We start from the raw sequence: 18,001 nt of genomic DNA, 5'->3' as shown, positions 1-18,001 counted from the left end.
TAGACACGAAATGTTTTTTAATGGAAAAAAGTAATTACTTATGTCTAAACGCTAGGTTTTGGTTGCCTACCATATCACATTCGTAACTTACAAGTATATACATATTTGTATTTCCATGAAGTTGTTAATAACTATTACACAATAAATAGAGATTTCTCATCAGTTTTGAAATGAGTAATCCGTGAAAAGCTGTCTATGTCCGGACATCGGGACATCTAATTCTAGCCATCTGGCAATGCCAGACACTTTTCAACTTTTCAATGGTGTCATTACGATTTCTCTAGATGATTGGAGAATGAGAAGAGAATTCATAAAGAAAAAAAAATGTTCTGAAATAAAAGCCATTTTCCATTAATTCTTTATTTATTAAAAAAATATAGATATTTCATTTCAAAAGATAATGTACGGTTTTTACCAGCTTTTTGCATCGCACAATAAAATACTACAATACAATCAGATCGTAAAATCGAGTTATTTTAATTCACATCTATGAAGAAATGGGGATAATTTTTATTTCTTTAAATCACTTAAAATATAAACCAAAAATTTTAACAGTACTTACCCACCTATCTACTCATATTCTTCTCATTCTTGCATGGCAGCGACTCTTTATACGAATGAATATATTAACAAAATTAAATAAGTTACATTTCAAATTCATTGCAGAGATTGATGGCAACGCACTCAAGAAGAATTTCAAGCAAATGCGGTATTTTAGACGATACCTTTTTTTTCGAACATGCTTGATAAACTTCATGATGTTAGCCCTATTGGCTTTTATAGACACCGGTTGGGTAGGGAAGAGGGTACTCTGTCCCTGAAGAAATTGATTATTTAATTTTTTAAATAAAAATGTTTCAATATTATATCTTTCATCATCATTTTCTGGTTAGCCCCATTCTGTAGAGATGCCATTCTTTAACTTAAAATTATAAAATAAACATATTTTTTTACATTATTTACATCTAAGTACAGGGTGAGTCATATTGAACTTTCCGATTTCAATAAGGTGTGTATTAAAAACAAAGCGACATGCAGTAAAAATCATTTTATTGTTTGAAAGCACATAACATGCAGTTTTAATTTAGTTGGTTTTAAAAATGATATCCTGTAAATGTCTACCTCCATTGACCACACACTGCTGAAGCCTTTCCCGGAAGTTGTCCATTACTCGTCGAGTCATATTCAGCGGAATAGCATTGATTTCTTCCGTGATTGCAGCCTTCAGTTCATCGATGGTTCGGGGACGATGCGTGTACACCTTTTCCTTCAGGTAACCCCAGAGAAAGAAATCGCAGGGGGTTAAATCAGGTGATCTCGGCGGCCACCCAACGTCACCTCGCAAAGAATGTCGCGGCATAAATTTGTTCGTGTGTCTAAGTCTCTAACTGTTAATTCTTGCACTACCTGAATCTTGTATGGGTGAAATTTAAGGTCTCTATGCAGTATTCTGCGGACACTACTGAAAGATAATCCTAGTGAAGCGGCATGTTTCCGAACAGAACGCCGAGGGGATTGTTGAATTGAAGCCCGCACTCTATCCACGTTTTCCGCTGACGTTGACGTCCTAATTCGGCCTTGTGGTCTTGTTTTTAATGCTGATGATGTTGCTCTAAAATTTGATAACCAATTTCTGATTGTTGGTCCAGTGGGAATGGGATCACGTCGACCAATAGCAAAATGTAAACGGAACGCACGCTGTGTTGTGATCACGGAGCCGCCATTTTTAATAAACTCTTCAACTACGAACGCACGATGTTGTCCCGACCAAGCCATTGCTCACACTAAAACTGCATGTCATGGCGCGTCTAATGACACCATCCCCACCCTTCTACTCCTTCCCTTCTTCGTGCAACGTCCTTCCAAAACCGGAAAGTTCAATATGACTCACCTGTATTTACATTTAAAAAAATACTGCATTAAAATATAAACTGTTACCTTTAGCTACCAGATTTTTTTACGTACCTAATATAAAATTTAAGTAGGTAATAGGTACAATCAACCCTGCATACCTATATAAAAAAAAGTATATGTTTTAATGCATATAAAATTTCATAAAATATTTTATGCAACGAAAATAAATTAATTAAGAAAAAAATAAGTATTACTTATATGAATACTGTTAAAGTTATAATAAAAAATAATTTCCCTCTACTTGTAGACAATTTTTCTTACAAAAAATATGTGATAATTAATCAGATTGAATACCTGTTTATATTCTCACACTATTTGCGCACTACTACGCGCTCACACTATTTATATTAGAGATCGCGTGACAGTGTGGACTAATTATAGTCCACACTGTCACGCGATCTCTATTCTACTTCTATTGTATACGGATAGAGAAATTGTTTTAAAATACGTCCAAGCGTAAAAACAATTTTAATTCACCTCTTTAAAATAATCCAATTGCATTTAAATAAAAATATAACAATAATAATGTAACTAAAGTATAATTAATAATAATCACTGCTTTATTACTGCGTACTAAAGTAGTTATTGGTTTTAAATGAGAATTTTACTCGGATTTATTAACTTTCCGCCTCAATGTGTAAAATACTATGCATCTTAATATCACGAGCTCTGCAAAGAGAATACCAATGTCGAACCAGTAGTTGTCTGCCTGTACGTCAAGTTGACGCATAATCTCCTTTGGGTATCTGAAATTATACAACAGTTTTATTACACCTTAACTAAACAGTAGAAAAACTACAGAAAAAAATCTGTAGATAATAAAAATCTAAGGGCACAACCAATGATTGGAAATAAAATCAGCTTCATGCTTCAATATCCTTCACACAGCAGGGTAGGCAGAGGGAACCTAGTGTTAAGATACTTTTCGCCGAATTCTGGAGGCATTGCATATTGAGTGGCGGAACTCAAAGCCGCGCTTTGCTTCGACATCAGAGCGGAAATATAAATTTGAATAAATATTTAATGTCTTCGAGTGGGGATCGAACCCACAACCAGTTGTGCAGTCACAGTCTGTGCTCATGCGCTACGACTGGCCTCCTACCTACTTAAAATAATACATACTTCTAAATAATATGATCAATCAACAAAGTATATTATTAGTCATTTTTTTTTTGAGATGAATGCCAATAACAAATAAATGTGAATTCTGAACGCAACTGAACCAGGAAATGTTGCATATTTAAGTAAGATAGGTATCTTTTACATATTTACGATGCTGGCAAAAAATGCCAATGTTGAAAGGGCCTATTCCTTTAAAGGGAACCCAATGGTTAAAAGAAGCAAACAGGCTCTCTTATATATTTTTTTGCAGTTTAATTTTTTCAAAGATATGACTTGCGAAATGTTTTATATTAATAGTATAATTAATATGTCTGGGAGCATTAAATATACCAAAAGTGATGTTGAAAGTGAATGTTGTTGTTTGGTTTGTGATAAAAATAATTAATAATATAATTAGGTTTCGGATTGTTTTTATTTTGTAGAACATCCGGATATTTTTGAAATTCCCTCCGCATTCCAGACAAAGATCTAATTTCCGGATTTATCAGGGAAATTGCGGGCGTATACCCTAGATTCCATATAAAACTGTATCTTCCTCATAACTTACCTCAAATGGCAATATTCCTTAGTAACGGGACACTTGAGTGGAGCTCGATCGAAGCCATACAGTGATAAGGAAAGCGCTTCAAACGATTGCTTGAAGAATGACGTATACGATACGTATCGCATGAAGACTGGCATATGTGCTGGCAGCGCCAGGAATCCCGCAAAAACTAACATGAAGCAGGTTGTGATAGCGCCAAGGAAGGTGCCGTTCTAAAAATAAGACTTATAATTATTGACTCTATGAATAGTATGTAATTGAATACATTGAAAATATAATGAACTACAATTATAAAAAATGTAATATCTGTAATATAAATACAGATTCCCATTTTTTGATTAAATACCTATATTAATAGATATTTCATGAAAAAAAAAATGTAGGTATTTATATTTGTAAATTTTTGAGGCACGGAACCCTAAAATGTAGTTTCGTGTTACATTTGAAGTTTGAATTTCATTAAATGTTACATATGTAAATGACTTTGACATTGATTTTATTTATTTTAAAAACTTACAATGGAATCAGTGCAAGTTCCGATAAAGTTTCCAAAGGCTTCAGCGATGAGAGTGATGTTGACCAGCACCAGGGCAAACATCAAGAATCTTGACAGCTCTATCGGTTGTCCAGATATGACGTACGAAGGTGCAGTGTACACGAGACTGAATGAAATCTGTAAAATAAATATATTTTTAATTATTGGTAAGTTCTTTACTGTAGGAAAATATAATGCCATTATTATATTTATTTGAAATATTGTATTACATAATATACAAAATAACATATATATTAATGCTTATTTTGCGGCTAAGGCTATGGACTTTGATGTAAAAAGTTAATGATGAGCGTTTGACTGTCAACGCTACAGTCTGTGAGTCCGATTCCAACTCAAGAAAATGAAATATTCATATTTTCATTACTTATATATGTCTAAAATCCATCGTGGCGCAGTGGCACAGGTGTATGGCTTTAGACGCAACGATCGTAAGTTCCTTTCTCGCTCGGATATTTTATATTTTAATTCCTCGCTCTGGTTACAAGACAAAGCATCGAGTTCTGCCACTCAACACGCATTGCCAGCATTCGGCGGAAAATGTGGAAAGGAAATGTCTCAACACTTTTCCAGGTTCCCTCTACCTACCTTGCTTTAAGTAGCTAAAAAAATATCTCTACATCGGTTAAAAAGAATTAATAATTACATTATCTTACTAATTATTACCTGTAAAGGTATGCTCGTTACCAGAATGGCGGCGTAATATGTCTTTAGGTTGTACCAGTTGTTAAAGTTTTCTTTTTTCAATATTGGTAGCTCATCAGGAACTAAAAGTCAAAGTCATAATTAGGTTTAAGGTTACGTTTGTCCATAAAAAGTCATATTTTTTCCTATATATATGAAACGTGACAGACATTGAAGAATACATAAATAACATTAAATGTCATCATGAAATATTACACAAATCTTATTAGCCAGACAAAGTTATAAACGTTAAATTTTAAAATGTAAATATCATCAGAGGCCACTCATGGCAAAGGAGGACGAAGTGTGCCTGTAAAATCGACTGGTTGTGGGTTCGATCCCCACTCGAGAAAATGGTATATTTATTTACATTTATATTTGCATTTCTTCGCTCTGGTGTCGAGGCAAATCGCGGCGTTGAGTTTCGCCACTCAATACGCAATTCCTCCAGAATTCGTCAGAAAGTGGGGAACAGAGTGTCATGTGGGTTGAGTGGCGGGACTCAAAGCCCTGCTTTACCTTCTTACCAGAGCGAAGAAACGAAAATGTTAAATAAATATTTTACGCCTACTAGATGGAATGATGGAATGGTACTAGGACGTTATAGCGTAAAAACCTAATAAGTAATTTTACAGTTTGGTCAATTATTTGTGATTAAATTCAAGAAGTCTTATTTTTTTCAATATAATTTTAAAAAGAAGCCCAAGAGGTTGTTTTTAAGGTATAAACTTTACTTATATATTGCCCAAAACAGGTACAGTAACTGTAAAAGTTACAGTTATCTCGTACGTCTTAGCAAGTGTCGAAACCTGTATGTCTAATTCATTGTACTATACTACATACATACATATATAAAATAAATTAGTGCTACATAAGGGGGGTAAATATTTATTTTTAATTCTATAAATTCCCTCGACGGCAGGTTATTTCTCTGCTAAGATATGGAAGAGGTGCGAAAATAACAAAAGTACACCTAGACTTCTATAACCTTATATTATTCATGATATATTAAGAATTTATGTTGAAATCATTTTATTTAATAAAAAAATGTAGGTAATATAATCATTATAATTAGACAGCAACTCCGTTATCGTTACAGAATCTCGTAACACAAGGATAACGTTATATAAACCTTTTTTTATTACTACTATATTTGTGAGTTGTTTTACGCAGACTTCAAACGTCTATACCTTTTTTTGTAGCTGTGTTTTTCTTAAATAGTTAATTGCTTTTTTTTTAAAGGGAAGGATAATCGGTATTTCAGTAAATGACCTTCAAATGCAGCTCAGATTCGTCAGTTTTTACTCATCAATATCAAATGACTTTGGAAGAGGCATTTTTTGATAAAACTCCTCCTAACTCCTCCGTGCATCATTATATTTAAAGAACATAGCCATTTTTATCTTGTATTTCTCTACATCAGTCATTCAGAATTCGTCGGAACTTTTATTTGTCCAGCGAAGAAACCTGCCGATAGCGTAACCGTAAAAAAATATGGACTGCATAAAACATTTGCCATAGCATTCATTAGTTTAAATTTATTTTAAAACAACCATTTCTTTCTCATTTTCCTAATGTAAATAGAAAATATGCTTAAACACGGTGTTTACAAATAATCCATTGATTTAGTTGAATTTAGTGCCGAACTCGTTTCATTGTAAAATGATCATCCTATCATAATAAAAGCTGTTTTACAACGGCAATCATTTACCTATAGGTACCTACCATTGACGTAGTACCAGTAATATATTATACTCTGTAAGTTAAGTATTTTCCTTATGAATATTTCAAAGTCATAGGTCAAAATATCTTAAGTGATTATAATTGTGAAATAACGTTTGTTTTTCTTTTGTTTCTAAATATAACGATGCCGGATGCCTATATCATTATGTAATTTGTCAATGTAACAATTTAAAAAAATCTTATGTAATTTTGTTATTTCCATCAAGCGATCTTTTCCGCCTTTAAAACCAGACTAAGAACAAAAAATGGTGGACAAAAACTGTATCTATGAAGTTTTATTATTTAAATTTAAACAAGTAAGATACTGGAGGCATGACCTTACAGGTAAAAAGCATGGGGACCGAGGGGTCCTGTATGAAGAGGTTGATGACAACGCACGAGGTGAAAGAGGTTTGCAGAGACCGTAGCGTTTGCCGCTGGGTTCCCTCTACTACCCTGCTACAGCGTTAAGCTAAGTGAAGATAAGTTAAATTTAAAAACAAAGAAAGTCGTGCGCCAGTCGTGGTACAGGGGCACAAAGTATGAATGTAAAAGCAAATGGTTGTGGTTTTGACCCCTACTCGAGGAAACGAAAATTTAATTAAACTTATATTTCCGTTTCGCTCTGGTGTCGAGGTAACAGCCGCTGAGTTCGGCGAAACATGGGGAACGGAGTGTCTTAACACTATGTTCACTCTGCCTACCTAACTGTGTGCGGGATACAGCGTGAAGCTGATTTATTTTTAAGAAAGAACGTCACTTACACTTGAGTACTCCAGGCATCAGGGATGTGTAGCACAGGTATGTACAGGATATAAGCAGGTAGCCGACATTGCTGAATGATTTTGACCCATCGCTGCCGGAATGATCGTGGAAGAGCCCTATTAAGACCCCGACTGCTATGTGTAATAATATTCTTAAGTGAGTTACAGTCTGAAACAAAATGGCATATAATATATATTTTCATATTCGAAGGAGGGTTTTCAATCCCGCAGCCTATATACCTACCCGCAAATACCGCGCACCCTCATGATTAAAAAATAAAATCAATATAGAAAAAAAAATCACATTAATTTGAGTGTTGCTATTGGGAAACGAAACAATCAAAATGCATCGCTTAAATATAATTGAAATATTGAAAATATGGTGAATAATCAAAGGATTAAGCAGGATAAGCATTAAGAGAACTGATTTCTAATAAATCGTTTTTACCATAATTGACGAGTACAAAATAATTTTTTTTTCTATTTTTTATTTAGGGATTTTTTAAAAAAAAATCACTGCAATTATTCCCTTAAAACGAACAAATAAACCCATATTAATCACAAATATATATTAAAGCTAACTAGCTAGCTTTACTCTATTGAAGCTGAAACTTATAACTTAGGCTTTTAATAGTAAAACAACTTAGCGCCTCAATAAAATGAATGATTGATTTAGACATAGACATTGAAAAATATCCACATCCATTACATGTATGTATATTAAAACGACAACATAATTTGCGAGCATCGGCTTGTGCCGGAATCCGGATAAAAAAATGAAATCAGTATAGAAAAAATAATTTATAAAACGTAAATAATTTAATGAATTCATTAACATAAATTTTAATGTTGCTATTAGGAAATAATGTCGTAAAAAGTTTTAACTTTGAATAATCTAATCTAATTGCTTAAATTTTCACACGTTGTCTTGTTTGTCTTATTTTGTTTTCAGCTTTACATTGTATTCTGCACAGCAGGGTAGACAGAGGGAACCTAGTGCGTAAGACTTAGCACTAGGTTCCTTCCCTACTTAGCTAAGACATTGTCACACTGGCCTCAATTATTTATAAAGTTAAAAATATATAGCCATATTTTGCATATTGATTAACTGTATAGTTTTTACTAGAGGTAAAAGATTGAAATGTTATAAGCACGACTGTATGATAGATATATCTCTGTACAGGTACGTTATGCGCGTAAACGTGCTCGTGATGGTATTAATTATTTTAGGAATGTAGAAGTAGAAGTACTAATTCCTTGTAACTTATAAAATAGATAGTTAACAAATTTGTACTTCTCATATATTAATTGATGCCAATCGTGGCGGTAGATATCGGCAGAAACTGGGAAACGGAATTTCTTAACACTAGATTTCCTCTGCCAACAATTTATAATATATCCCAAACATAAAATAACACTTAAAGGTAGTAACTCTACTCTATAAAATCTATATTAATTATTAAAAAAATAATTTTATAAACTAGGGAAACACAATATCAAGAAGATAAATTATCTACACAATTACAAGCAGACGGCCTAGAGGCACTAGGCCACGATGGGTTCAATGAATATTTAATAATAATTATTATAATTAATTTAATTACGTTAAGCATTTAAATTCAATTTGTGCTTAATAAAAATATATATAATAAGATGTACTTAACGTGTTTATGATCTCAGTAGTTTTAGATTGTATTATACCTTGCAAGATTTTTTTTTCTGTTATTGATTTCAAGGAGAAAATAAATATATTTTCTATAATAAATATACTTTACTTGACTAATCTATCTAAAAACGTGTTAATGTTTATGGAAATTATGTTATATATTCACAAAATATGTAGATTTTTGTAGCAGTACTTTTATTTAGTAAATCGGTATAATACTTAATTTAATTTGTTATCAAAATAATTCGATTTAAAGACTATGTAATTTTATAAATGATACCTTGTTTTTGTTGAAAACTGCAGCTATTCTTTGTCATAATTATGTAATGAACGGAAATGAACAGGCAAATTTATGGTTTACTAAGCAAAATTCTATTGTTGTAATATAAACGTTGTATATAAACTATAAACATAATATTGTGTTGATGATTCTAGCTAAAGTGCCTCTGCTCTCTATTATGAGCGTACCTTTAATTTATTAAATTTGAAGGAACCGATCTCACAGCTCCACATTTTAGTTTCACGCTGCATCCCTAGCGGGGTAGTTGGAGAGAAAGGAAGGCCAAACGAACTTTCTCAGAGAAATCGCCAAACCTAACTTTCCTCTGCCTCTATTACCTCTTTTGCCTCGTCCACTGTCATTAACCTCGTCTTACATGCCCTTCGGGGGTTCCTCGTATTTTTTACGTGACCTTCCTCCAGTATCGTTAATACTGTGTTTTCAAAGATCAAGTGAGGTCTCGCCGTATCTTTCTTCCCGCTCACTCTTCCATCATAAATCTTTATTGCCATTTCAACACTCATTCGATCGACATTCCCAAACCAGTTGATCTTATTTTTCTTTATTCTCACCGTGACATCATTGCTAGTACCTGCCATTCCTCTCAATTCTCAAAAAAAATATAGGAGTCAGTCTAATCTTTTCGAAGGGGTTCGATAACAAACACTGCGATACGATGTTACCGGCAATCTGTATTATTCGGTATTCTAGACAATACCTCGGCAATGTATAAAATACCAAAAACGAGTGGGTCGATAATGTATGAAACCCTCCAGGTATTTTATATATTGCCGGGATATTGTATAAAATACCGACATGGTACAAATTGCCGGTAGCATATAAAATAAATAATTCAATAAAAATATTCCTAAAGCTATAGTATCCATTTAAGAACATAATAAAATAGTTATAGTTAATTAGGAGCAATTAAAATGGTAATTATAAGATAAGTATTCTCACATGTTTATACTAAACACAGCAGCTACTCGCATAAGCACCAGTTATATACTTCATAGGTACTTGAGTATAAAGTAATTAGTCTTAGAGCAACTAGGACAGTGGGTTTAGCATTTACCTACATTTTATTTTATTTATATATGGATGTTGAATACAGTGCACTTGAACAATACCACAGTTCGAGTTACGATAACTAGTTTGTCTTGCGATTAATAAAAAACAAAATTCCAAACGAGTTTTCTACTTAGGCAATCAATTAAAATTGATATATTTTACATCAGAGTGGGCCCTTGGACACATGTAAATTTGGGGCCTAAGTGGAAAACAACAAGTTATATATTATGTCATTTTCTTATCGTTTCATTATTACATTCGACCCTTTCGAGGTCAAGGTTCCTTAGCATAAACAATCTCACTATCAATGATGAAAATAGTGTTATTTTTTTCTGATCTCTGTTTTCTATTTCTTTCAAAATTTTGCTTGCGTTGTTAGAATGAAACAATATATAATTTTTAAACTCTTTTATGCTATATTTGTGTAATATCTATGTAAGTAAGGAGTGTAAATAGGTATATAAAATGTGACCTCAGGCTCTAATTAAAATAATTACTAAAAGTTGCTAGTAATTATAGGAAAGCATCATTCTGTGTAGACACAATAAATTTAAATAATTTGTTTTAAAAAGTCGATGATGATGTCGATGTTAGTGCCCACAACGTGTTGTTTGTTCGATTCCCATTCAAGGAAGTAAAATATTTATTTACGTTTCAATTGAGACTAAAAGGATTTTTATTGTTTGCGAAAATATTTGTATTTAAAAATTCAGGTATAAAAAACTCCAAATGTAACTTACCCAATCCCTATATTGCTGCATACAACATCTTTTAAAAAGAACACTAAATTTATACATTTCATGAGGCTTGCTCACAGCGACATTCATTTTTCCACAGGGCAATAATGGAGGCTCTTCTATATTTAGTACTGGAGGCTTTTTGTCAAAATAGTGTTGGCTGCATATTTTAGAATTTAAAAATTCATTGAAATTTCCATATTCGCCGTTAGCTATTTCCAAAACTGTAAATAAAAATGTTTTTATAAAACCTCTTTTCATAGTTGATTGATAGTATTTTATTTTATTTATGAAATGAACTTGCATATAGATGATAATTAACGTTAGTCTTTTTTTTTACTAAATATTTTTTTTACATAATCTATACTAGTACTTTATACATGCTATCTATTTTCTCTTGTTCTTACATCTTTGCTGGTAATATCTATTAATATGTTAGCTATTAACTACTTCATTTTATTTTGTAGTTTTTTTAAGTACCTTAATAAAGTATATAATATCATGAAACATTTTTAATTTAAAGTTAATATTTTAAAATTAAATCATTCCCTCCACTCACCATAGTCTGCAGGATTGTGATATTTCGGACAATGGAAGTCCAATGAGGCTAAATAAGGTACCGTTTCCGCACTGGGTCCATTGTATATGCACATACCTTCTGCTAAAATGTATACCTAAAATATTTTCAGTTGAAAAATTGGTGATTTCGTATGATCTTAACGCACATGGTCGTACTAGATATTTTTTTACTTTGTGATTGTTGGCGCTATTAGTTTTTATAGCGATATCGAAAGACCCTGCTTCAAAATGCTAGATTACAATAAATTATTGCTTTCAAGTTTAAAATATAACATTTAAAAAAAGTTAGATTTAAAACTAGCTGTGTGGTTTTTTTATATTATGATTTTAATAATTTATCTCCATTACATACTTGATCAAATAAGGTGTATATAGACGCCGTAGGCTGGTGTATTGTACATATTATTGTTCTACCAGCACGAGCCAATCCTTTCAGCATTGTAACGCATTGCGCTGATGTTAAACTATCCAGACCACTGAAAAATAGGAATAACTTGAAAGGATATTAGACGCTGTTATACGGCGCCGATACGTGATGAAAGAATGACTAAAAACATTTATGATGGAAAGCAAAAAAGATTTATGAGCGATAAGAGAGATATGGGGAGACCCCGGTTGACCTTTGGAAACACAGTGTCAAAGATACTGGAGAAAGGTTAGGTAAAAAGCAAGAGGACTGCTCAGAGGGTATGTATGAGGCGAACGTGGTATGTAGAGACGGAGTTTGGCGCTCCATTCTCTCTGACTACCCTGCTAGGGAAGCTGCTACAGCAGAAGCTAAGTTAAATTAAGTCATTATATATCTCATCGTACTATTGTATATTTTCCTTAAGACTGAGAAATGTCTATCTAATTAAAATACTTTTGTTTTTGCGTAAGTTATGAACGTCATGCATCAAAATTACGTAAGAAAATTACTCTAATTAGGGAACAAAAACAAATAAATTTACGTCCATATAAACTGTATACACATACAGACTAGCAAATTTTAAATTTTAACAATTGCTTAAAAATTTTAGTTTTAGTTTCCTTTGTAATGATTGGATATAGTTACTTACTAAGAAGTTTGATAATAAGTGCTTAACTATAGTATTTATTGAACTTGTGTTTAAAGAAATATCGATTGCTTTTAGTTAATAATTTTAATTTTGTTGACGCAACCAATGTGTTCACTTACTCGACTTCCGTTTATTTACTTACCCAAGGGTAACTTAGGATGGATATATTATAAATATGGATCAAACGACGCATTTCGACGTTCGTCTGTTTTTTTAATATTTCTTAAAAAACTAAGAAACATATCGATAATAAATGATGATTTCGAAATATAACTTTTATTATTTTAATCAATCAAATTGGCCTTGGCCCTTGGCATATTATGTATAAAAATATAAAACATAGGTAGGTACGTTAAAAGTAAATTAAATTAATATTATTTTAATATGTATAATATCTACTATTTTTATATTATTTGTTCTAGAATATCTTGGAACCGCTTTGTTACCTACCTATTAAAAGCGAATCAATTAAATAGCGCAAATATAATATTAGCTTAATAGCATATAATTACGAAGAAAAATATGTCTTTTTCTATGTTATATAAAATACCGTTCACATTTAACGTCATCACGGTGCAGTTATGGTTCTGGTTGTAAATGCTCCATAGAATATAGAGTCTTAATGCGCAAAGCATAAAAGTCATTATGCTCTGCTTGCACTAAGTGGTTTTTATAAGAAGCGTGAAATTGAATCAATTACTGGTAATATACGTTATATTATAAACTTGATGGTAAAGCGATCTTCATTAACAGTAGGTATATATTATTTTTTTGAATAAAAATCAAAAAATCATCATTCACGTTGTATCCCGCACACAACGGGGTAGGCAGAGGGAATTTAGTATTAAGGGAAGAGGGAATTTTGTATTGTTCCCCACTTTTTGCCGAATTCTGGAGGCATTGCGTGTTGAATGGCAGAACTATCGACACCAGAGCGAAAATGGAAATATAAACGTAAATAAATATTTCATCTCTTCTAGTGGGGATCGAACTACTTTAACATTTACATTATAAAAGGCACTAACGTTGTAGGTTCATCCAAGAACAGCACTGGTGGGTTATCCACAAGCTCCACGGCGATCGATAATCGTTTTCTCTGGCCACCGGATAAATTACAACACCTTGTATTTTCAGCACCCAGCAATCCTAACGTGCTTAATATGTTATTCATCTGTAAATAAATATAAAAACCTAATAATATTAAAGTCGCTGTAACGCGGCGGAAAGTGGGGAACGAAAGTGTATTAATGGGAACGGAGTGTCTTAATACTTGGTTCCAGGATCAGGAGGAGGTGTGAACAAAAAAAGTAACTAATGTCCATATAACAGTTATATATAAAAGAAAACCTTTGAGGTCTGCATTCTTCCATGCCTAACATATGGGCGCGAAACATGGGCATTGACAAAATCTCTAAGAGAAAAACTTGCTAAATGTCAAAGGGCTATGGAGAGGAGCATATTAGGTTGGAAAGAAAATGACAGAATAAGGAATACTGAACTCTGAGCCAATACTAAATTGGTGGACATACTGACCAAAATAGATCAACAGAAATGGAGATGGACAGGGCATATGATGAGAGACACGAAAGGTAAATAGAGTCAGGTGGTAACGGAATGGTACCCAAGAGATGGCAAGCGAAGCCGCGGGAGGCAACACACAAGATGGGAGGACGAAATTAAGCTAACGGTAGGATCAGATTGGAGAAGAGTCACACGGGATAGGATGCAATGGAAGATGTTAGAGGAGGCCTATGCCAAGAGGCACACCGAATATAGAGACATTTTGCAACTTTAGTTGTAATATTTTGTACTAAATATGAATGTATAAGTGTAACTTAATTTTGGAATAAACGGGCTTATTATTATTGTTATTATTATTATTATTGAAAAAGGCGAGGATAAAAAAGAAAAAGAAGTAGTAATAAGTACACTGAACTTTGAAGTAATATTCTCACAAAAAATATAATAAAAAAAACAAAAAACCTGACTGCATAAAACTAAAAAGACAAAAAGCAGTTCCAGATCAAAGGTAAGGACCCTTTCTCCAACCAACTACCTACCTATATAAATCGTACAATTTTTTCTTATAAATATTTAGTTGGTTAAAGGGTTTCGACTGTAATTTTTAACGAAGTATAATTGCGCTTGTTATTTTTCTTTTTAGTATTATGCAAACGAGTTTTTACGTTTTTTTTTATAATATGTTTTTTTTACATTATTTGTTATGATTTTTTTAAAAATTTCTTATACTTCTATCGTGCGTGCATAAGTAAAAGCCAATTATAAGTAGGCATAGTACCTACGTACATACATACATTTACTATTTACTTTTTATCCTCCTTTGCATCGCGCATTCGGTAATAAATATTATGTAACACCAAAACACTAATAACATGGCAAAAAACGTTGGCAAAAAATTTAAGAGATTAAACAAAAATAAATCTGCAAATACAAAGTTTATGAATCATAAAGATTATTCTAGTTAATTGGTATAAATAAAACTATGGAACGAAAGTGTCGTAATGGGATCGAAATCTCCATGACACCAGGTTCCCAGGTTTCCTCTGCTGCCCTGCTATGTCCCGCACTGCCGCACTTTGATGGTATAATTAAGAACATTCAGCACCTTCTTCTCCTCTCTATATCAAAATGTATCACGCTTTTATAATTTATTAAATGTTTCTTATATTTCTAATTAGAGTTAATTTATTTTTAACTTTTTAGTTCATTTTCTTAACAAATAATAAAAGATTGTTCTTAAAAAAGGTTTTTTTTTCTTTAATTTTATTATACTTAAAACACAGCAAAATGTCATGATTTAAATAAATGTAAAGTAATAAGTGTATTATATTACATAATTAGGTACATTTTGAAAGCGTTAAATCCACTAGTGTATCCACGGACATCAAGGACTATACTGGTAAAGCAACTTTTGAACTGTATTTTCAAAATATTTTATATCAAACAACAATTTCGAAGTAAATTTATAATATATATTTTCCAGTGTATTTCCATGGTTGTCTGGACATGGAAGATATACGACAAAATATATTATTAGGGCATTTATATATAATAACTAGCAGCCCGCCCGCGGCTTCGCCTGCGTGAACTACGTTATTATCAATTTCTGTGTCCATGCAAAATTTAAGACTCCTAGCATTTGTAGTAACGAAGTTTCATACAAATTTTCAACCCCAAAAACAACCTCTTGAAAGTTGAATATTGCAAATTCCCGTCTTAGCGAGCACCTACGTCCTATAAATAACTCCTATGCAAAATTTGAGATTCCTAGCACATGTACTTTCTGAGATTTCGTGATGAGTGAGTGACCTTTCGATTTTATATATATAGATAAAACGATTGATTAATAATAATTTTTATCTTTTATGTATGTTTGTTTGTGCGCTTGTTCACGTTAGCCTAAACTACACGTAGTTTTTAGTATAGAACCTAATTTAAAGCGGGTCGCTATTAAAATATAGCTATTTAAAATTTAATAGCTTTTATCTAGCGAGGATGTCACGGTGAAAATGAAAAAGAACGTGCTCAGATGGTTTGGGCATGTCGAACGAATGAGTCATGAGAGAATGGCAAAAAAGATCTATGATGGAAAAGTGAGCAGTAAAAGTGGTAGAGGGAGATCTCGGATGACCTTCAAAAACACAGTGTCAAAGATACTGGAGAAAGGTCACGTAAAAAGTACGAGGACACCCCGAAGGGCATGTATGAAGAGGTAATTGACCGTGGACGAGGCGAAAGAGGTATTTAGAGACCGTAGCGTTTGGCGCTCCGTTCTCTCTGACTACCCCGCTAGGGATAAAGCGTGAAGCTATGTATGTATGTAAGCTTTTATCTGCTGTAATGGAAAGATCTAGCTGTGCATGACATATGCCACGTTCTAAGTAAATAAATAAGGTAACTATGACTGCAGATATTTTTCAATTTGAATAGTTCTTGAGATTAGTGTGCTCTATCATCAACCAAACAAACCCGTCAGCATTGTACAGGTCAGTACAGTCAGTCAGTTTTCATTATTCCGCAACAACTTATAATATTGGAATAGATATACTTACAACTGACATTTTAATATCTTGCGGCAGCGAATTGCCAAGCTTCAGGTCTGTAGCGAATTGCATGAGCTCTCTAACAGTAAATAGAGGATTGAGTCTGTCGTCTTGTAATATATAGCAGGATCTTTTCCTATATGCCTCTAAAGTCTCCAATGGTACTTCATTCTTCTCTAGCTCACACATTATGTGTCCCGCTCTTAGTTTGCCTTGTACTCCTTTTACCCTGATAAATAATAATTCAGTGGAATAAATTATTTTTAATAAATTCAATATAAACTCCGTATATTGCATTCCTAAAAGGGTAATAAAAATGTAACTATAAAAACAAAACCGGAATAAAATGTCCCTCGTCTGAATAATTAATTTATTTATTTTAAGTCAGAATAAAATTTCAGAATTGCATATTTGTTCCACTCATTTTATAAATGTGCACAAAGTGAAGTCGCATTGGATTTACCAAACTTAAAGTTATAAGCAAAATGTGTAAAAAATCAACATCAGAATCATCATATTAGTTTGATTTTCTAGTCTGCAGAATAAGTAATATTCGTTAATAAAAAAAATATAGTGTTATAAATCGGAAGCGGTTAAGACTAGAGACTAGACTATTGCTAGAAATTAATACGTCCTAAATAAAAAATATCAAATTAAATTAACTTTACACCGTATTCCGCATATAGCAAGCAGAAGGAACATAGCGGTAAAACATTCCATTCCCCACTTTCTGATGTGAACAGAATTCAGAACTTTTTTCTGAATTCTGGAGGTATTGCGGAACTCAACGCCGCTAATATACTAATAATTTGTAATAAGTACTAATAATTTGTAATAAGTACTTTATTGGATTAAATATATTTAGCGGTAAAGATCAAATACAATGTATGGTATTAACTTACGAGAATCCAGTCAGCGCATTCAGGAGTGACGTCTTGCCGGCACCAGATGGTCCCATTATGGCAGTTAGTTGACCAGACTTAAAGAGACCGGAAGCATTCTTTAAAATCGTTTTTTTGACTGTAACAATAAATAAAAACACTTTCATTTCGATACTTATTTACAGGTAGACCGTACACAGCAGTGTAGGCAGAGGGAACACAGTGTTAAGATACTCCGTTCCCCACTCAACACCGCGGTTTGCCTAGTTATCAGAGCAAACAATGATGTCACGTTGAGAGTCTCGAGTACTTTAATTACTTTTGTGTATTACAAGCGGATATTTTAAAATAATGTCTATTAA

General features: G+C 32.7%; 1 protein-coding gene across 1 annotated transcript in view; it reads right to left on the bottom strand.

Annotated features, from left to right (window-relative positions):
• LOC146528937 (endoplasmic reticulum disulfide reductase DNAJC10-like) overlaps positions 1-18,001 on the bottom strand; it is a 41,693-nt gene that overhangs the window by 12,719 nt on the left and 10,973 nt on the right. The window contains exons 2-11 of the mRNA XM_085203844.1: positions 17,661-17,778; positions 16,768-16,987; positions 13,720-13,865; positions 11,989-12,112; positions 11,617-11,731; positions 11,061-11,281; positions 7,304-7,472; positions 4,800-4,900; positions 4,098-4,253; positions 3,584-3,792 (exon numbers count right to left, since the gene is read on the bottom strand). Of these exons, the coding sequence (XP_085059970.1) occupies positions 3,584-3,792; positions 4,098-4,253; positions 4,800-4,900; positions 7,304-7,472; positions 11,061-11,281; positions 11,617-11,731; positions 11,989-12,112; positions 13,720-13,865; positions 16,768-16,987; positions 17,661-17,778 (1,579 nt within the window). The remainder of the gene's footprint in view (positions 1-3,583; positions 3,793-4,097; positions 4,254-4,799; positions 4,901-7,303; positions 7,473-11,060; positions 11,282-11,616; positions 11,732-11,988; positions 12,113-13,719; positions 13,866-16,767; positions 16,988-17,660; positions 17,779-18,001) is intronic.

This window comes from Heliconius melpomene, chromosome 19 (genome assembly GCF_056956725.1).
Source record: "Heliconius melpomene rosina isolate 202511_hmr_F chromosome 19, ASM5695672v1, whole genome shotgun sequence".
Lineage (NCBI taxonomy): Eukaryota > Metazoa > Arthropoda > Insecta > Lepidoptera > Nymphalidae > Heliconius > Heliconius melpomene.
This window is presented reverse-complemented; position numbering and strand designations above follow the sequence as displayed.